The 21,386-nt window shown below is 39.8% G+C and overlaps 1 protein-coding gene across 4 annotated transcripts; it reads right to left on the bottom strand.

The window, feature by feature from the left end:
• Positions 1-1,005: 1,005 nt before the first annotated feature.
• kif4 (kinesin family member 4) lies at positions 1,006-16,028 on the bottom strand. 4 transcript variants are annotated; one of them, XM_020600491.1, is made up of 31 exons: positions 15,951-16,028; positions 14,570-14,711; positions 13,913-14,027; positions 13,480-13,667; positions 13,235-13,324; positions 12,918-13,084; positions 12,322-12,416; positions 12,041-12,160; positions 11,495-11,670; positions 11,206-11,267; positions 10,966-11,098; positions 10,751-10,809; positions 10,338-10,443; positions 9,933-10,040; positions 9,521-9,703; positions 9,041-9,144; positions 8,794-8,938; positions 8,307-8,417; positions 8,141-8,224; positions 7,910-8,023; positions 7,638-7,793; positions 7,411-7,508; positions 7,023-7,152; positions 6,719-6,889; positions 5,066-5,182; positions 4,279-4,347; positions 3,964-4,056; positions 3,369-3,536; positions 2,930-3,055; positions 2,133-2,249; positions 1,006-1,803 (listed from the first exon to the last, which is right to left on the bottom strand). In XM_020600491.1, exons 2-31 carry the CDS (start codon positions 14,687-14,689, stop codon positions 1,597-1,599), a joined length of 3,732 nt encoding a protein of 1,243 aa, XP_020456147.1. In that variant the 5' UTR covers positions 14,690-14,711; positions 15,951-16,028; the 3' UTR covers positions 1,006-1,596. The 4 variants fall into 4 exon arrangements, with proteins under 4 accessions (XP_020456147.1, XP_020456145.1, XP_020456146.1 ...); XM_020600489.1 differs by having other exon boundaries at positions 15,876-15,959; XM_020600490.1 differs by lacking the exon at positions 15,951-16,028 and adding an exon at positions 15,872-15,949.
• Between the last annotated feature and the right edge of the window lie 5,358 nt (positions 16,029-21,386).

Below are 21,386 nucleotides of genomic sequence, written 5' to 3' on the forward strand. Positions count from 1 at the left end.
CCTTCAGCTCAGACATTTAATGAATTTTCCACTTTCCACTTCTAAATCTGATATTGAGCTCCACTGTACATGTGAAGAACCTTATCCTCTCTTTCTTCTCTTCCTTAAACTATTTAAAGATGTTTGTTTTTATAAATTGAAAATCACAAAAAAGGTAAGTTACAGCAGCTGCCAGTCTTCAATTACATGTTCATGTAGAGCTTATGTGCAGCAGGATACCCTGATGGTGGAGCCAGGACTAACACCAGGGAATGTTTATCTCCAGCGGCCCTCAGAGACCCCCAGAGAACGTTCAGGAAGAGCTGGAAGATGGAGAAGAAAGTGATTCATTGTTGATGTGTTATTATCACTGCACTCTGATCCAAACAGTCTGCAGATACATGCATCGCAAACTTTATCATGGCACAGTAAAAATAATGCAACTAGAAACTATTGATCTGGTATAAGAAATGTCAGAACACTAAAAGACAGAGCAGGGCATCATGTCGCTCATTTAACATTTGGCTGTATGTCTGGGTCAGCGAATAAGTAAAAAAAAAAAAAAAAAAAAAAAAAAAAAAAAAAAAAAAAAAAAAAAAAAAAAAAAAAAAAAAAAAAAAAAAAAAAAAAAACATCTATCCATTATCTATACCGCTTATTCCTGAAGAAAGCCTCTCACCCAGCGGGGTACATCCTGGACAGGTCAGCAGTCTATTACTGGGCTGACATGCAGACAGACAACCACTGACACTCACTCCTATGGGCAATTCAGTCGCCAATCAACCTAAGCTGCATGTCTTTGGACTATGGGAGGAAGCCAGAGCCGGAGTACCTGTGGAAAACCCACGCAGGCACAGGGAGAACATGGAAACGCCACACAGACGGGCCCTGAGTCAGTCAGGGAAGGAAATAAAATTGGAGAAATTATTTTCACACATTAGCAAGACAAGGCAAAGAGCATTACAGAGTTTATTTTGAGAAATCTGTAACAAAGTGTACTAATGTTTTTATCACTCACTCTACAAGAACAAACTTAGATAAGCATACATAATTAATACAGCTTCTGAGTTTATTTTATTTGATGCATTTCAAAAAGTTTCCATTGAAGACCCAGTGCTGCTGAGAAACAGCAATGAAAGTGATTCAAAAGTAAAACATTCATAACAGAATAATTAAATAATTTTCCATTAGCAGGCTAAGAAGCTGCTAAAACTGCTACATGTTGAGACAAAACACAAAAAAAGTCAAACTTTTACAAACAAGATTTGACTAAGACTTTATTCAGCTCACACTAGAAGCAGTGAAAACCAACAGGCTGCTCCCTAGGACACAGTTTTATCGTGTTGTGTTGAAGAGTGCAATTGTGTGAATGTAGACTGTGAACTATTCATTTTACATACTAGCAAAGTAAATTTAGCCTGACATATTAAACTAAACGATTATGTACAGGAAAATTTCAAGAGCATCTCATTATGATTCCAGTTTAAAAAAAAGGCAATTTTATTGATAGTCAAACTACTTCCAAGTTGTAGCTCAGTCACATATAAAAGACTACCAACACATATGAACAGCTACTGTGTTAAAAAACAAACTAACCCCAAAAGGGCTCCGAGCGCACTAGGATTCCTCTCTGATCGGAGTGCATCCAGAGAAAAAACTGTCTTGAAAACTTGTCAGGATTCGTTTCCTCCTCTTCAGGAAGCTTACAGTGGCTTTCTCATCCTCCTCCTCCTCATCCTCCTTCTCTTCCTCTGGCAAGACAGGTTTTCTTTCCAACTTCAGGCCTGTAGTGTCATGTCCCATGTCTCCGATTTCTTTTAGCACCTAAAAGGGTAGACATCAGTTACATTAGTGTTAGTCCTACATCACAACCCTTAAAGTTCCTGTTGCCAAAATGTTTCTAATCATAAGAGTTTTGACATTTCACTGCCAGCCCCGTTTAGCCCGTTTCCAATGCTATAGTGTTTGTTTCAATGACCAGGAATAAATTAGTGACAGATTGATAACTATAGGAATGAATCACAATCTGTTGTTAACTGATGCAGCATTGTTGTTTTCATGTCAAGCACATCTTCTACATGCACGATAATCATTCTCAAGGCCACCATATGGGTGATCTCTGTCCTGCAAGTCTTCAGAAGGAGCCAGCTCACCTTCTTGGTGGGTGTACAAGAAGGTGGTTTGAAGAATGTGGCGTTGTCAGGGCTGATGGATGCGTGGTCTTGAAGAAACAACGAATCTCTGAGGACGCTTTCTGTCTCTTTCAGATTCTAAAATGTTGAAAAGGTCCCAGAGAACAAGATTTATTGTGTTGCATGTGGTTTCATGAAATAATCCAATATCTTCAACAAAGCAAGTCAAGATATTTATGTCAGCAAAAGCCAGGTCTGAATGGACACAAGTGGCAAATGATAAGTAAAACCTACATTAACAATGACGTTATAATACTTCTATTCTTTTAATGTTGTGACAAATAATAGTCTAGTAACTTAATCTGAATGTTACAATTATTTACCATGCCATGGCTAACTAATTGAATGTGTTTTTATATTATACTGTATGGCATTTATTAAATACATTTATTAGAAGAAACATTTCATTCCAGTGCGATGTTTTGGGCAGTTACTGCAATAATTTTTCCTATTAGGTTCCAAGGCATTCACACAGGCCCTCCTTGCATTCAAACCTGCAGAAGTTATTACGAAATCTGCCATACAAGCACACAAAGGTATTTCACTTACCTCATGTGACAACAGTAACCATAACTGCATGGAACATCAGTACAAATTGTTTTTAAGCAATTACTGATGTTGCAAATTCAACATGTTCTTAGCTAGAAATTTAAGACTGTTGTGCTTCTCAAGCTGTGTGCAAGCGTAAAGAATAGTGGTACTATACATGTCAGCACCAGGAAACTGTTTTCACACCCAGAACTGAAGTTTATACTTACCTCAGCAGGCGCCTGGTCGTCCATGTTTCGACATTTCTCGTGATTACATTGGCAGTTCTGCCCACATGTCATCTTTCCTTTGCGACATCTGCACAGCTTGTTGCTGCAGTGACCTTTGCACGCACACTGAAAGAAAGGAAATTATTTACAGTCATGGTCTGTATGTGTATGCATAGCTCAGCACTATCTAATGGAGCTGCAGGACATTTGTACTTTTCAATAACAAACTGAGATGTACAACTTTCATTCAAAACTTTCTCAGCTGAAACCAGAGTTACAGTACTTTGCTTCACCATCTGGTGCATTCTGAACGATGTGGCATTTTCCAGTGAAAGGAGATGATTGACGTTTTCATTAGCACGTTGTGAACAGTCAGGGTCTGAGAGCTTATTGGTCTCATACACAAATAACATGACCCGTATCACAATTCTAGTCTTACCCCAGTTGCTTTTGGTTTCTTTGAGATTCTGCGTCCCTTCTCAGGTTTCTCAGGGCACCACTCATCCTCTTCCTCCTCCTCCTCATCCTCACTGGGAGAAATCAGATCTTCAAGGTTGATGGTCACTTTCTGCTGTGATTTAGCTGTGGTGAAGCGCTTCCCTTTAGGCTTTTGTTCACAGAGAAGACAAGGAAAGAACAAATAACACATGGAAAATACAGATCTACATCTCACCTCACATTAAACATCCTACATTTGGATCAATGCCTTTGCTTGACAAGGCAACTTACTTGTCAGTTAATGATCTAATGTGTTACATTCCTGCATGATATCTATGAAGCCTTAAGTCAGGAAAGTCACTTTGAATAAAGTGGGGAAACACACAAAGCAGGGAACCCCAGGAGCCTAGCCTTGTACTGTATTAAATGTCATTAATTCGTTGTGCAATGTTTTCTTTCAGTTTAAACATTAGCCCTGACTAAAATATTCTCTACCAAAAATAACCTGAATTAACTAACTTAGCCATTAAAAATGGAAAAACCTAAAGCACACAGAGGACTGGAAAGCAAAAGGTAGAAAATCTGACATAACAAACCTTTTGAGGAACATACTCAAATGAGTCCTCTGGGTTCCTCTCATTGTTGGTCGTGGGTACAAGGACTTTCTTTCCACTGACCACAGTGAGCTCCTGTGGAGAAAAACAACCGCAGTTTCAGTACACATCTGTGCTGTTCCACTTAACATACTTTAGTTACGACTTAAAATGATCTGTCATGTGACCATTAGAGTCACGTGGTACTCATGCAGCATGTTGACAGGTTGGACAGCGATGCACATCATTTATAATTCAACTCAATATTAACATTATAAAATAAAAACAGAGTCAAACCAGTCATGGGGACTTCATTACCTGTCTGTATTTTTCATTCTGCTCCACCAGTTTCTGGTTCTGCTCACTCAATTCTTGCAGCTTTTCTTCCTAAAACAATGTCACAAATGACCATATTATTACCTCGGCCATAGAGGCTATGCTTTTGGTTCTGTGTGTGTGTGTGTGTGTGTGTGTGTGTGTGTGTGTGTGTGTGAGATGGGTAGCAAAATTACGGGCAGACAGCTGGATGGTTCATCAGCATACTTGGTATACACACTGGTGGGGACCAACCCTAGAAGTGATTAGATTTTGACTGAAAAAGGTCAAAGGTCAAATCCACAAAAAAGTCCAGATCATTAACATGGGGCAAAAGTTTATCTCCTGGTCAAACGTTATCTAAATCATTTTAAATTTGACACACATATGTAGGGTGGAAATGTCTATTGCTAGGCCAAATTTCATCCGGATCTGACAGCCATTTAATGTTAACATTGAAAACGGCACTTAACACATATTTTCTGCCATAACTTGCCCTATAATGAAGCCAGAACCCTGAAATGTTTAGGTAAGATGCACGGTGCAACTGCCCATCATACCCTAAAAGATGATCCAGATTTGATCCAGATCAAAGATTTTAGGACACATTTTGAGTTGTTCTGGATCTCATTTTTCACAACAGACCCGTTCACACAAGTGAATGTTGTCTCAGCGGAGGAACATGCGCTCTCGTTAACTCTGTGATAAATCTGTCCAATTTCTGCAAAAAAAAAAAAAAGTAGAATCAGGGGTTGAGTAGACAGCTGCTCTAAAGTCAGTGGAGACAAACCTGAAGTTTGAGGCGCTGTAGAAGCCCCTTCTCCTTTGAACTCTCATCATTCTGCTTTGATTCATCAGACTCTCCACATATGGGCTTGTTCTGTAGCTGGTTAAGCAGGTAAAGCACCTGTATAAAAAACAGAGAGAACTCAACATTGCATAAATATGCATGGCTCTAACAAGAGATGCAAGCCGGTATATACAGTGGTGTGAAAAAGTGTTTGCCCCCTTACTGATTTCTTATCTTTTTGCATGTTTGTCACACTGTAATGTTTCAGATCATCAAACAAATTTAAATATTAGTCAAAGATAACACAAGTAAACACATCATGCAGTTTTTAAATGAAGGTTTTTATTATTAAGGGAAAACAAAATCCAAAACTACAAAACCCTGTGTGAATAAGTGTTTGCCCCCTAAACCGAATAACTGGTTGGGCCACCCTTAGCAGCAACAACTGCAATCAAGCGTTTTCGATAACTTGCCATGAGTCTGCCACAGCGCTGTGGAGGAATTTTGGCCCACTCATCTTGGCAGAATTGTTGTAAGTCAGCCACATTGGAAGGTTTTCGGGCATGAACTGCCTTTTTAAGGTCATGCCACAGCATCTCAATTGGATTCAGGTCAGGACTTTGACTAGGCCACTCCAAAGTCTTCATTTTGTTTTTCTTCAGCCATTCAGAAGTGGACTTGCTGGTGTGCTTTGGATCATTGTCCTGCTGCAGAACCCAAGTTCGCTTCAGCTTGAGGTCACAAACGGATGGCCGGACATTCTCCTTCAGGATATTTTGGTACACAGCAGAATTCAGGGTTCCATTTATCACAGCAAGTCTTCCAGGGCCTGAAGCAGCAAAACAGCCCCAGACCATCACACTACCACCACCATATTTCACTGTTGGTATGATGTTCTTTTTCTGAAATGCGGTGTTACTTTTACACCACACATAATGGGACACACACCTTCCAAAAAGTTCAACTTTTGTCTCGTCTGTCCACAGAGTATTATTCCAAAAGTCTTGGGGATCATCAAGATGTTTTCTGGCAAAACTGAGACGGCCCTTTATGTTCTTTTGGCTCAGCAGTGGTTTTCGTCTTGGAACTCTGCCATGCAAACCATTTTTGCCCAGTCTCTTTCTTATGGTGGAGTCATGAACACTCACCTTAACTGAGGCAAGTGAGGCCTGCAGTTCTTTGGATGTTGTTGTGGGGTCTTTTGTGACCTCTTGGATGAGTTGTCGCTGCGCTCTTGGGGTAATTTTGGTCGGCCGGCCACTCCTGGGAAGGTTCTCCACTGTTCCATGTTTTCGCCATTTGTGGATAATGGCTCTCACTGTGGTTCGCTGCAGTCCCAAAGCTTTAGAAATGGCTTTATAACCTTTTCCAAACTGATAGAGCTCAATTATTCTCTTTCTCATTTGGTTTTGAATTTCTTTGGATCTCGGCATGATGTCTAGCTTTTGAGGATCTTTTGGTCTACTTCACTTTGTCAGGCAGGTCCTATTTAAGTGATTTCTTGATTGCGAACAGGTGTGGCAGTAATCAGGCCTGGGTGTGGCTAGAGAAATTGAACTCAGGTGCGATAAACCAGTGTTGTGACAGGGGGGCAAACACTTGTTCACACAGGGCTATATAGTTTTGGATTTTGTTTTCCCTTGATCTGAGCACCTTCTCTTGATGCCTCTGCTCCAGCTCCACCAGCTGCTGCTGGTGCTCCATGTCCATGGTTGACATCACATTTCTCTCATCAATCAGCATCTTCCTCAGATCCTGTGCGTTTCCTTTTTCCTGTTTAAGTTCGCTTTCCAGCTTGGCACTGGCTGTTTTAGCAGACACCAGCTACATACAAAAGGAACATTTTTGAGGGAAAACAGAAAGTAGCAATTGAATGTACTATTGGCTAATTCAGCACAAAGATGTGAATAGACAATGTTTTATTCAACTTCCTAAAAAAAAAAAAAAAGAACGTTACCTCAGACATCAAGATTTTGACAGCACACTTGGCATCCACGATGCTTGTGATTCCATCTATGCGCTGTTTCAAACGCCCCTCGCTGTCTGCGACCAGAAGTTTCTGCTGGAGGTCAGCGATCTGGGCGTTCCTGTTAAAGTGCAAACCACTGAAAATTTGAACTATTCCTTTGCTGAACAGCAAAACTGCACAAACATTTCAGGGTTTCCTGTAGAAGTTTTTATAAAACTAGTATTATGGTTTGCAAGAATCACAAAATCTGAGAGGTTTTAGTAAGGATTTTTAAACATTCTTGTGCATCATTAAATGTACAGATGAAACATGCCTCGGAAGGTCATTCAAGAGTGAGGATCAAGTCAAATGAACTGAGTTGGTTGCTCTGACTTACCGCAGGTCCATTTCAGTCTGCAGGTTCTCAATCTGTTTGGCCAGAGGTGCTTCCAGGGCCCCCTGAGTCTCTAGCTCAGAGATGATGAGGGTCCGACGCTATATGGAAAGACAAGAAATCAAAGCACTGCTTCTCTGTAACATTTCTACTCTACATCTCACTTATTCTCCTTTTTTTGCATGTTCTCCTCAGTGTGTATGAGTAAAAGAACAAATTTCTGAGCTCACTCTGATTTTGGGAGCAGGCTTGTCCCCAGACTCGATCTGCTGTTTGAGGTGGTTGATCTCCTGAGCCAAGACCTTTCTGTCATCCAGCAGGTCACTGAGGTGGCGCTGGGCTTCCTCTGTACTAACCATCACCTCTACTTCATTGAGAAGCCACATCTGATTACATAAAGAGTTAACAATGCAACAATACCACTACACAAAGTCTGTCAGTATTCTTGAATATGTGGAAACAAGTCAAACTAAAGAGAAGCCCCAGAATCAGGCTTTACCACCTTAACTCTTGCAGCAGCTCCCTCCTTTCCTTTGTTTTGACCATCTTTGCGTTTCTCTGCCACCTCACTTCTCTTCTGTAGGGCATCTTTCAACCGCTTGTTGGCAGCTGCAGCCTTTAGGGGGGAAAAAGCAGTGTGACACGAGACTAAATCAGACTGGACTAACTGCAGAAATTGAGAAGCAGGGGGAGTGGCTTAGGTTTGCAAATAGGATAGAACAAGAGGACTCACCTCTTCGGTTTTACGACGCAGGATGTTGGCCTGTTTCTGGAAATCCCTCTCAAGTTTAATCAACTCATACTGGCGCTTACGATCCTGCAAGACAAATTTTTAAAAAGCTGCGGGGTTACTTGTTGGAAAGGTCCTGCAATTTCTCAAGAAGTTGATCTCCACCTACCTTCTCCTTTAGTTGCAGTACCTCCCTGTCCTTCTTGTTCTTCCACTGTCTGTATTTCTCTGAGTCCTCCCTCATCTGCCTCATCAGCTGTGTACGCTGGGTCTTCATAGCCTGGGAGAACGCAGTGTTACTGTGCTTGGAGGTGGCTTACATGTGTAGCCACTAGTGTTATATATTAACAGTGTTCTGTGCCAGTTCAGCACATTTTCAGAAAAAACACTACTTTAGACTCAAGTAAATGGCAAAAATAGAAGATATTGTCACTGTTTTGTTGTGGTATTTAATCCCAGGAGTGGTGACAGCAAAAATTCTTTGTGCTTAGGTTGAAGACAACAAAAGTAAACCTTTATCAGTATGTTTGGCATGATAAATATTAGAAAAGTCCATTACATCCAAAATGACTGTCATGTTAACCTATGAAACAACAGACTTGTCCACCTTGTGATGACCTGAGGATTCATTAAAAGTAAAGAAAACCATTAGATACCTGTATCTCCTGCATGAGCTTGCTAACTTTCTGAACCGAAGATTCTTTGAGTTTCAGCATTTTGGACTGTTCAAGTAGCTTTTTCTTCATGTCTACAAGCTGGGCCTCAAGCTCCTGAAGCCTCTTCCTCCGCTGCTCACTAACCCTAAAAGAAATTTTACATCAAACCAAATTAACTTCATAAACAGACATAAATGTTACATAGGATATGTCAAAAACCACAGCCAAAGCATCAAAGCTTTCATACTTAGCCTGATTAGTGTCTTTCTTTGCAGACTGAAGCGCCAAAACCAGTTCCTCTTTCTCTTTCTGCAGAGAATCAACTGCAAGCTGCAGCCCTGGTACATTTTTCTGTAGGACAAAATGCCCGGAATTAAAGCTTGTCAATCATTTCTTACTAAAAAAAAGCATCTGACTCAGTTAAAAGACTGTGCTTTAAATTTAACCCAAGTCAACTGTGATGGGAGCCTAGTACCACAGATGATATCACAAGTCACACTACATCGCTCGTGTTAACTACTGGATGGTTGAGCATCTCACCTAGAGTATACCATTTTCAAATATACTCACATGTTGGAAAATAAATGTCAGTCAGTCCAAAAAGATCATAAAAAAAACAGCATTTGATAGACACATCTAAAATAGTGACAAGATCACGTGGAGCATCTAATAAATTTTTTTGTGGTTCTAAAAGTGTTGGTGTCCAAAATGATAGAAATCATCTTACCTGGTGTTCAGATTGTATCAGCTCCAACTGGCTGTCATTCTGGCACATTTTCTTCACAAAAGCTTCCTTCAAACTCAACACTTTATTCAGCTCAATCAGCTCCTTGGAGAGCTGAGCCTGCCGCAGTGCATGATGGGCTGTAAAGGTCTCCAGGGAGTCCTTACCAACAGTGGCAGTAGCATCCTTTTTAACGTGTTAGAGGAGAAAACCATTTTGTTTTAAATTGGGCCAGAAATAAATTAAAAAGAAATATTATATTATTGTTTGATCAAAAATTATGCTTAACATTATCATCTCATTAAAAAAACTGTACAAATTGTGCAGTGACTGCAGAATTCTCAATTTTGTGAAGTCTATCTGACATTAACCAACATTTTATGTCAACATTAAGAGAACAAAACTGTCAACGTACAAATGGCGACTCATCTGCTGCATTTTTACTGCCATTCTCGGAAAGCTCAGCTGCATCCTCTCCTGCAGCCATACTGTCAATAGAGGCAGTGATGCCTGCACTCTCATTCTTCAAAAAACAAACAAACAAGTCAATATTATGAGGACTCAAACTCAACTGTGCAGGATTTCACATTGGTATGACCTAACTACATAACTTTTGATGGGAAAAAAAACCCAAAACTGTTTGTACTTTGACCTGGAAATTAGTTCAGCAACTAACAATGGTGTTCACCTTAAGATTATCTATTAATTACATTTACCAAGTCTATAAAAAGTCAAATATGTTTAATGTGAATTTCAGCATTACACAAAATGCTGTCTTTTGGTGCACTGATATACTGTACGTATATACTGCTCTGTGTACCTTCAACTCTAAGATGATGTCTTGCAGGTTCTTCATCACCTCAACATTCTCCTTCAATTCCTGGTCCTCCAGTGTCTGCAACACTTTCTCAAGATCCACTGTACATCTGAAATAAAGGTACATAAAGAGTGGGACTCAACAGAATCAACAGCTTGTTCAACAAACCTTGTAAGTTTATTAGTGGCAGCCTTTTCTCAGGTGCTAAGCCCTAAACTAAAATGTGGTCTTTCAGTACTAAAACTTGTTGATGGTCAGCATGCAACAACAAACAGCTGAAACTATGAACAGAAATAATCAGAGCAACGAAAAGTAAACAAAGTCTTTAACAGAACAGCTGAAGTTTTCTGTGTCCTCTCTAATCTCGGTCTGAACCATGTCAAAGCCCTCCTGGCTTCATGCCTTAGTAAACTTACGCTGCATGGCGCTGCAGTTGTTCCAGTTTGCTTTGTAGTTTCTCATTTGCCTGTTCTGTCTGTAAAGCAAAGTCAACACAATGTGATAAACATGACAGTTTCAACTGCTTCTGGTCTATTTCTAACGATGGGCACAATGGGACACAGTTTCTCCAGTGGTAATACTGTCATCAGCTTTCAACAATGAGAGCCACAAATATTAAGATATGGCTCACCACAATAATCTTTTCAAACATGAGGGTGGTCTGTCCAGCTGCCTCACTCAACTCCCTGCTTAACTTATTGTTCTCATCCAGCAGAGCACGGTTCCTTTCCAGCAGCTTAGTCACGTTCTCCGCTGACTCGGGCCTATTAACAGAGGGACCGTGTAACAGTTACTGCCTTTCATTTAGGGTAATATGTTTCCCAGGTTCATTCATCCTGCATCCTGGTGGGACACTGTAATTTGGTCTTACCCAGAGAGCACTGGAGCTACTCCTCCACGGGCATGAAGCAGCATTACCTGCAGTTCCTGAACCTAAATGAGTACAAATCAAAGCACTTTCAATGTCAATTTTAAACAAAAGTGAATCATACATGTTCCTCCCTACAGTAGTCGATATAAAAAGGTTTACAACTAAACAAGTAAATGAACAGCATTTAATTAGCAGCATTGTGACATAAGATAATGGCAGTTTGAGATGTGATTTTGAGGTCAACTCCACAAGCAAGGTTTTTTTCTGCTCTGTTTTCCAGTTTCTGTACCTGTTGTTTCAAACGGCACATTTCTGCAGCTCTGGGGTCAATGTTGACTACAGGTTTGTTTTTAATTTTGCGAGCTCTGTCAGCGTATCGCAGGGTGTTGATGGTCTCCTCCATGTTGGAGTCTGCAGGGCTGACGCATGCGATCATCAGGGTGTGGCTATTACCTCCCAGAGAATCTGATGAAGCAACAAACAAAAAACTGTTCAGAAAAGCTCTGCAGCCATTAACCATGCTGCATCATTGCTGTTTTAATGTGCATTCACCAGGGATTTTGCCATTTTTTTTGCATTAAACAAGTAAGACTATTCCACAAAAACTACACATTGCCAGTGCACAATGCCATCAATAGAACAGCTTATTTTTTTTATTTTGTGGTAACAGAACAGATGCAGCCATGTAAAACAATAAAAGCAAAGAAAAGCAGGATGCATGCTTTACCATTATGATTTGCTTATATATGAAGGTCCTAAAAGTGAAAACAGTATTTGAGTCTAACCTCATGACATGACCAGTATGTAGCTTTTGAAAATAGAACTCAAAGCCTACCCTGCAGCAGGCGAGTGAGTTTAGAGTCTCTGTATGGAACAAAGGTGTTTTTCTTGCTTTCATCCCCCAAGGCACTGATTACATTACCCAAACACAAAAGGCCACGATTGATGCTGATGCCTGAAGATGAAAATCAACAGCATTGAAACGGACATACTGTTACTGAAGACACAACTGCAGCACATCATTTATAAGGCACCACACTCTATATCATTGAGGGAATCATAAATAAAGTATTGACAACCTTTAAATTAATAAATCATAAGATTTACTGGGTTTACCTTCCTTTAAACGGTCTCCCTCTGCTTTGGTTTTCTTTTGTCTCTCTGAACCAGCCAGATCTACAAGATGCAACTTAGACACAATTGAGTCAATCCTGCAACAAAACATTACACAAACATTTAATTTGTAGAATATTTGAAAATGAGGCCTCATAATGAGGACTGTTCATACACAGTAGTACAAATTCAGAGTGAATTCCATACATCTTTATGAAAAACTCTAGTCAAATTACTTAAAGCTACTGTGGTTGTTATGGTCTGATGTGAACTAAATTAATTCAGGCAAATTATCCCAATGGTTATTTATTATTACAATAACTCTAAACAGTTCAACAAACTGTGAGATAATTCAACAATCTAAAAGATATAAGACAGAATCACCACTTCTACATAAAAAATAAACAAAAGTATTAGATACGAGAATTGTCAAAGAATCAGTCGGTCATTGTTGGCCCAGTCACGTCAGTCAGTCCAGAATCAGCTCCGTTCACTGTATGCATATCACTAAGCCACACCACATGTTCCCTCAAAAGGTTGTGTTAAGTGGCCAAATATAACCCATAAATAACAACTGTGGTAGAAAGCACCAAACTGACTTTTCTGTCCCTCTACGCTGCTCCAGTGTGATGGTGAAAATGGCATGCGAGCGTGAAGAAGCAGCATTCATCGCTGTAGAGCCAACAGTGCGAGCAGAGTTTCCAAGCTCAAGACAGTCCACCATCTCACGTGCAGAGAACATCCGCCTCTCAGTTAAACCAACAATCTGTAAAATAGGATAGGATAAAAATAAAAGCCGACACCAAGGTACAGAATCAGACATAAACGCAGATTATTGAGGATTATCTGTCTATTTACTATGTGCTCACAAAAAAAGGGACAATGTGTGGTGTCGTTCTTGACGTCAGTCACTCACTTTAATGCCGTCTTTTGGGTCTTCACGAATGCTGATGGCAGGTTTATCCTTAGATGGACACAGCAAGTCTAATATGTCTTCATTATAGATCTACAATCAAAAGGAAAAAACTTAAAAAAAAAAACTTTTAAAGATCACCATGCAATAAAAAACGTCTGCTAGATGCAAAGGACAGAAATACCGTATATTTTATCATCACACACGAAGAAGACATACACAGTGTAAACAATGCCGTGTACACAAACCTCCAGGTAAGAAACTGCCAGACAGATTTCACTGCCTGTCTTCTCCATTTCCTCAAAAATCCTTCTGATGACACGTGGAATAACTCCAACTGAAGGATCATTCTCTTGTGCCGATGTGTATGTTCCTCCCATGGAGTACGTCTTTCCTGAGCCGGTCTGTCCATATGCAAGGACTGTAGCATTGTAGCCTACAAAAAGAACAAGTTAGTCCAAAGATATTTAAAAGATAATAAGAAATGATAAAACATGTTTTTATAATTATCTGACATCTCAGCTAATTCTATTTTTCCAGTGTATGTCATGTGACTTTCACTTGCATATTCTCACCTACCAGGAAATGGGTAATAACAAAAAGTCCATTTTCTTGGTGAATTCAATAAAACATTATGTTGACTGAATGCATTAAATCACCATGTAAAAAAGCCATAGCTACCTTTGAAAAGGCCAGACAATAAAGAGGAGACAGTAGTATTGAAAACTTCTTCTTGTTCGGCAGCAGGATCGAATACATAATCATAGGTGAACGCCTTCTCTGTGCCAACAATCACCTGAAAACCGACATTTCTCACACATACTGTGGTGTAGTTTAGATACACTGGTTCAAAATTTTGGGGACACCTCCATATTTCCAGCTTTTATTTTGGCATTTAAACAATTCAAGTCCAGTGAATAACCTTAAATAGTACAAAGCTAAGAATTAAACTGCCAGAGGCAAAATACAAGAAAAATTCACAAAAAATTAAAAATGTTAGTAAATTTCATGTAAAACAGGCATCACGTACAGCTTTTCTGCAGCATTGGAAGTAAATGAAGCCTTGAAAACTGATGTAAACAATTGCTACAGGTGTCCCAACTTTTGTTGATCACTTAGAAGAAGAAACCATCTGTTTAAAGGCAGTGTTCTTCTGAAGCATTTGGAAAAAGGGCTATCAACAAAGGAAGCCAGTGTTTCATGCTATAGGAAGGAAAAAATACAGCTACTGAATTACACTAATAACTGGAAAAATGGAGGTGACCACAAACTTCTGACCATCAGCTAAAAACACATTATATTAACATTTATGTGAAGCTATTTTTGTTGTACACAGACCTGCGGCTCCCCAGGCACAAAGGTGAGACAGCACTGACATCCTTCACTGATTTCTTTAGGTACCAATGGACGACATCGCAAAGCAACCCGCACTGGGATCACTTTAGCATCATCTGTCATGATGCACTATCACAAGGAATACCTGGTAATAAAAGGAAAATAAGAGCTTAAACATAATCAAGCCAGCCAGATAATATGGTAAATATTTAGAATGGACAAAAGACTTTGATAAACCTAAATTTTAAATGCCAAACATTATTAAAACCAGACAGTGTTGACACTGACTCCAGTGGTGGATGTTGAGATACAATGAATCCCATCATTTTTAAAGAAAAGGCTTTTCATCAACACTGGCATGAATAATAAAACTACACATAAAACTATGTCAATATGCAAGTACTGCATAAATGCTGGAGGCAGATTTAGAGATGTATTACAGAAAAGATCTAAATAATATCTAACATTGTATGCGTTTCACTGCATGATACAAACAAAAGCCATTTAAACCTTAAGTTAAAATTGAGAACATTATGGCAGAATAGTTGAGTGTTATTTGCATTACTGTATGCTATTCCTTTTAAAGCATCAAAACTGTATCCACAAGTGTTAGTGTGTCTCCACATTAAATAAGACACTTTATAGCTGGTTGAGTAATATAGTAACTAGTAACTAGCATTACTACTATACTTCAGGCGTTACATCCATACCACGCGCATTCGCAGTAAGTAAATATTAACTTATAGCTGAATCAGAAAATGCCTCAGTAAAGTCACCATGGGTGTTGTCATTGTTTCCACAGGGCTCAGCTTCTTAATATATGTCTGCCTTCTGTTCAGAGCTTTGCAATAACCAAGAGTTATTGCAGAAATGTACGCTAATTTCTAGACAACGTTAGATACGCTAAACTTCAATGTTAACGTTCCCCAATCTCATCCCAGACACATTAGCTGTCGTTAGCTAAACAACATTATACATAGCTAACGTTTCTCAAAGATAACGCTTTGCAAAACAACAAACTTTATGCTTAGCGGTCGGTTAGTGAAGAAAATAACGTTGGAAAAATAAACTGTCTTCAACCCAGGTGACGGATGACAATTAAGTCAGAGTCGGTGTCATCTTAACGCTGCAGCTTTTAGTAAGATACTGACATTAACAATACATTTCACGTTTCCTTTAGTGTCAGCGTTAAATACACAAAAAGAAAAAACCGCAGGCGCATTCAGCTGCTCTGGTTGGCAGGTAGGTAGGTAGGTACACTAATATGCGTCAAATCTGATGAATTTACCTTTGAACAGCACTTACTTACAGCCCAGTTAGTAAACTCGTCCTTTGCCGACCTAAGTTAGCACAGTTAGGTTACAGGAGGTGAACATTTTCCTACCCGCCACTTTCAAACATCCAGCGCCACTTCCGTCGCCTTCTTCAACTTTAGATTGGCGGCTGGAAAACCAACTTGCATGTGCTTTACCGCCACCTGCCGAACTGGAGCGTGGGGCAACAGACTTAATCCTCTATCCTTGACATACTTAATCAGATGTATATTCTTTGTGATGCAATATCAAGTAGGTTCCGTGTTGTGATTCTTAACTTTGCATTCTTTAAATGCTGAAATCAGCTCCTGTCTTTCCTCCTTGTATCCACTACAAAACTAGCCTACATGTTGAACTTGGCAGTGTTACTGCAGATGATTTAAAAAGTACTACTGTAATACAATGACCTCACAATGATTTGCAGAAATGATTTTTGAAAGTTTAAGCCTTAACCTTTCAGCTTAACATCAGAGTGAATTGTTATGCATTGCTCTGATTCAATTAACAGAATATTCAAAGAGGGTCATGTTTTTCTGTAGTTTAGTAGCCTACATTAGTTGTTTGATACTGATTTATCTTCACTTTTCCCTGTTATTAAACCTCTGTCTTCTTCACACTGACAGCAAACATATTCAATTTTATTACATATAATGTTTTTGGTGGATATTGGACACATTTAAAGGAGTGGGCAGTAAACCAACTATCAACAGTTTCAAGTTCAAAAACTCAAAGGGGCTCTGGTAGTTCTGACTGTCTAAATTAAACATCCAGTCTGTAAATGATTCAGCATTCAATTGCTTGCACCACTAAGCTCGGCACATATCTTGTAATGCGTAAATAGATTATTATAATTCTAATACTGTTTTTCGCTTTGGAACATTTCACAAATCATCCAGTAAGAGCATGTCTTGAAACAGTTGGTACAAACAGCACCACACAATGGAAAAAACTACAAAAGTGTCACTTGCTCAAAATGCTTAGTTTATCTCTCAAAAGTAAATACATATGTCAGTGGACATGTCAGTGCATCAAAATGACAAGTCTTTTTGTTTACAAACACGTCAGAATGTTTAGTCATGTTGTCAATACAACAGTGTACTCTGGAAGTATTTTCTGGTGTCAACTATGACTCAGATTTAGTTGACAGTGATTAAAAATATACAAGGCTGCAGTTGTTCTGTATGGTATGTATCAATTTCAACAGTACAGAGGTTCACATTACTGTATGTGGGAGATTGATTGCAAAACTGGACAGAATTCCCATTTACATTTGTACTGTTTTCACTGTCATTGAGATACAGAAGAAGCTGTTTTACAACACTGCAGAACACAAAGCAAAAAATACAACCTTAGAAATGTAAACACAGGAAACATCCCCTAGACCAGGCATGCCCAAAGTCTAATTTGGACTAATTGCGGCCCATGGTCAGATTTTATACGGCCCGCAGCCTCTGTCATAAAATGTATAATTTATGGCCTGCTAGCGCTGCCAGATAGAATATGCATATCACTCAGGTACAAAGTGTAATTTTCTGTGTCACCAAATGGTGTCAGCAGCAGTCTGACTGTGTGACCCCGCTGTAACCCTTTCTAGCCGATTTGAGAAATGGCAACTGCAGATAAAAAAAAATGGAAAGTTGATTGTGAGGGACAGGTGGAAATTTAAATATTTCTTTACTGAAATATGAAACAATTGTGTTTGCCTAATTTGCCAAGAGACTGTTGCTGTGTATAAGGAACTCAGTGTAAAGAGACACTACCAGTCAAAACATGCTAATGCATATAACAAGCAGGAGTGACTGCGCTGAGAAGGTGAGGCTAGGGAAGCTATCTTAGCTTTACAGCAGAGGCTTTTCACACAAGCCTGTGAGTCAAATGAATTTTTTTTTCCTTTTTCTCTTTTAAATGAACATCATATTTACAGACATACAAGGCAGTGAAACCTGTCTACAGAACCCACAAGGGACTGAGAAACAAATCATACACAGATTGATAGCTGAACAAAAACATAAATAAATCAATTGAACTAAATAAATTTAAATTTAAAAAATAAAACATATAACCAGGGGGTTACAGTAAATCAAAGTGACTGATTGCAGATAAAAGATTTCGGGTTCCTTTACCACTCATACATCCCAGGGATTTCTTAAGTATGGATATTTCATACCTAAACACAGCTAAACAAGGCCACCTTTTACTCCATTTACATTTATGAATATAATATTTTGCCAAAATGATAAAATTATTGACCAAGAATTCAACATCTTTTTCTTTCAGACATATACCAAATTTGATGTTTTTATTTTAAAGTAAAAGGTGCCAAGAAGTCAGTTTTGGACCTGAGCCAGTCATTTAAACATGCCCAAAAGTCAAATGTAAGATTACAATAGAAAAACAAATGATCTGTGGTCTCTGCTTCAGAGTTACAAAAAGTGCAACAGTTATCATCCATATTAAATTTCAATTGTAGGAATTCTTTAGAGGGGTAGAATTCATTCAGCATCTTGAAATGCACCTCTTTGGCTTTAGGAATTATGGGAAACAAGATGTATCTCTACCTAATTTCACAAGCCATATGGCCTGAAAGACCATCAAAGACATAGTTTCTTCTCACAGGTGAAGGATAACATATATTAAGAAGCTGAGCCCTGATAAAGGAGCTGGAACACTGCTGATCAACCACATTTGATATTATGAATGGGATGATTAAAATAAAATGGTTGCAAGGCTTTATGAAGCAAGGGGATTCAAATTGGCATGCCATTTTTAAAAAAGTTTGGGGAATTTAAATTTCTTTTAAGTTGTGATTTTGAACTCAGAAAAATGGAGGTGACCACAAACTGGCCTATTAACAGAGGGACCGTGTAACTCTTATGGCCTTTCATTTAGGCTAATGTTTCCCAGGTTCATTCACCTTACATCCTGGTGGGACACTGGGTAATTTAGTTTTACACAGAGAGCACTGGAGCTACTCCTCCATGGGCATGAAGCAGCATTACCTGCAGTTCCTGAACCTAAATGAGTACAAATCAAGGCACTTTCAATGTTAATTTTAAACAGAAAAAAGAAGGTTGTGAGTCACACATGTTCCTCCCTACAGTAGTCAATATAAAAAGATTTACAACTAAACAAGTAAAAAAAAGGTATTTAACTTGCAGCATTATTAAATAAGATAATGGCAGTTTGAGATGTGATTTTGAGGTCAACTCCACAAGCACGGTTTTTCCCCCCATTTTCCAGTTTCTGTACCTGTTGTTTCAAACGGCTCATTTCTGCAGCTCTGGGGTCAACGTTGACTATAGGTTGGTTTTTAATTTTGCGAGTTCTGTCAGCGTATATCAGGGTGTTGATGGTCTCCTTCATGTTGGACTTTGCAGGATAGGTGCATGTCATGCGATCATTATGGTGTGGCTATTACATACAGTACATCATCGCATCTCTGGCTGTGGAGTTAAAACGCTTTCAGGATTTTGCAGCTATTGGAAAGGAGCTTTTTTTCCTTCTCCTTTTTCCATGGACCCTGATTATGCTCCAGCTCAACTGCAACTAGAGCTCATTGAGCTACAGTGTGACAGCGAGTGGTGCAGCTGACACAACAGCTTCCTCTTATGAACTTTTACCGCAGCTGGATAAAGGCGGGTTTCCAGAGATTCGAACATTTGCCAAGAAAATGCTGAGCTTAGTTGGCTCCACATATTTGTGTGAGCAAACATTCTCCGTTATAAACTTAAACTTAACCAAGGACCACTTGAGGATAAGACTGAGTGACTCTCACCTGCGTGACACTTTGCGCATCTCAGCCACAGTCTTAAACCAGACCTGGCCTGTGTACTGCAATCCAGATCTCAGTATCATCCTTCACGTTAGCGACCCACAGCATCAGGGTTGAGACTCAGAATTTACATGTTGCCTTTTAAAATTTGTTTTGTGTTGGTCAAAACCACATTTACAAATATGCACTTGAACTTATGGCACTTTTGTTATGGCTGCGGATCAGTGCACTCCAAGCATTTCGTCCGCTAACCCTGAGTCCATCAACAACTCCGCCCCGACAGGTGCTGGAGTGCACTCAAAGCACACCTGCTCCCACTCAGCAGGGCATTACTTAGGGTGAGCATTGGTGTGTTCTCGTCGCCAGATGATCTCTGGATGTCTCGCAAATATTCAGTAAGCTTCGTATCGTATCGTATCGTATCGTATCGTATCGTATCGTATCGTATCGAATCGATCGCTCGCTCGCTCGCTTTTCTGCCACAGGAAATCCTCTTGAGTATTTTGTCATATGAACTATTGTTTCTGGGCAACTGATTCTTGTCTGCTTTACTGAATCCTGCTGTCTCCTCGCCAGTTTGAATTTTCACTTGTTTTTAGTTTTCTCTGAACTGGTGCATATGCTGCGATCTCCTCGCAAGTTTGATCTTGTTTTTTTTTTAGGATTATCCTGTGGGACTGTATGCACCATCCATGGCGACTCAGCTACCCAGGTGCACCTCCTACAATGGCATAGAGCTGGGCTGCAGCCGAACCTTCTGTGAACCATCACTTCCACTGCCAGCTGATTCACGCACTGGCCAGCAGGCACCTCACCACCTCCTGCCTCCCTCCACAATGATCATTTCTCATACCCAGGTTCTCATCATTATTTCCCATATAAAGAGTCACTGCTGATCTGCTCGGTCCTCTCTCCCTCCTCCTCTGCTTTCTATTCAGTGGTTGCCTCCACTCGCTGTCTACCCCGGGTTACTCATCTAGCGGTCCAGTCAACACAGCTCCCAGTCGCCCGTGACCAGCTGAAATGTCCACACTACATCTTATACTTTGTTACCGCTTACTGATTAAAAGGCGTTTTGATCGTGAGTCTGTCTCCAAGTCTTGGATTTACTGGGTCCTCAGTTGTTATTCCTGACAGCTAGCTGTAACAACTTTATGTATTGCACTGTTGGCGTTATGCACCTTTAGGTGTGACGTATGTGAAATGTTCATATGTTTTGAGCTTAAAAGAAAACAGACAACATTTCATTACCCATAATAAGTGATGTTTAAAATGAACCCGAGGTTAAGATATTTATCAGCTTCCTCAAAGTTTTTTTTTTTCCCAGACAGCTTTTTCTGATGTTATATGGCTCTCCAGATATGAAAGGCAGAATGATTTTGTTAAGACCTGTTTATGCCTGGGTAGCTTACATTTATTTGTATTCACAGGTGAAAAATGAAAACTATGTCATTTGAAATTAAATTTCTATAAAACAGTGCACCCCTCCTTGAACCGCCACCTTATTGTGGTGGAGGGGTTTGAGTACCCGAGTGATCCTAGGAGCTATGTTGTCGGGGGCTATATGTCCCTGGTAGGGTCTCCCAAGGCAAACAGGTCCTGGGTGACGGGTCAGACTAAGAGCGTTTCAAAAGCCCCTTATGAATAGACTAAGATCAAGTCCCGTGACGTCGCCCGGCATGGCGCAGCCGGGGCCCCACCCTGGAGCCAGGCCCGGGGTTGGGGCTCGAATGCG

This window comes from Monopterus albus, unplaced genomic scaffold, assembly GCF_001952655.1.
Source record: "Monopterus albus unplaced genomic scaffold, M_albus_1.0 scaffold47.1, whole genome shotgun sequence".
Classification (NCBI taxonomy): domain Eukaryota; kingdom Metazoa; phylum Chordata; class Actinopteri; order Synbranchiformes; family Synbranchidae; genus Monopterus; species Monopterus albus.

What these genes read in the sequence shown, in the direction of transcription:
- kif4 (XM_020600491.1), bottom strand. Translation starts at nt 14,689, where the DNA reads ATGACAGATGATGCTAAAGTGATCCCAGTGCGGGTTGCTTTGCGATGT. An exon ending in CAGCAGATGAGTCGCCATTT is followed by an intron (nt 9,704 to 9,932) that starts GTACGTTGACAG and finishes CACGTTAAAAAG; the next exon opens with GATGCTACTGCCACTGTTGG. An exon ending in CTTGTACACCCACCAAGAAG is followed by an intron (nt 1,804 to 2,132) that starts GTGAGCTGGCTC and finishes CTACCCTTTTAG; the next exon opens with GTGCTAAAAGAAATCGGAGA.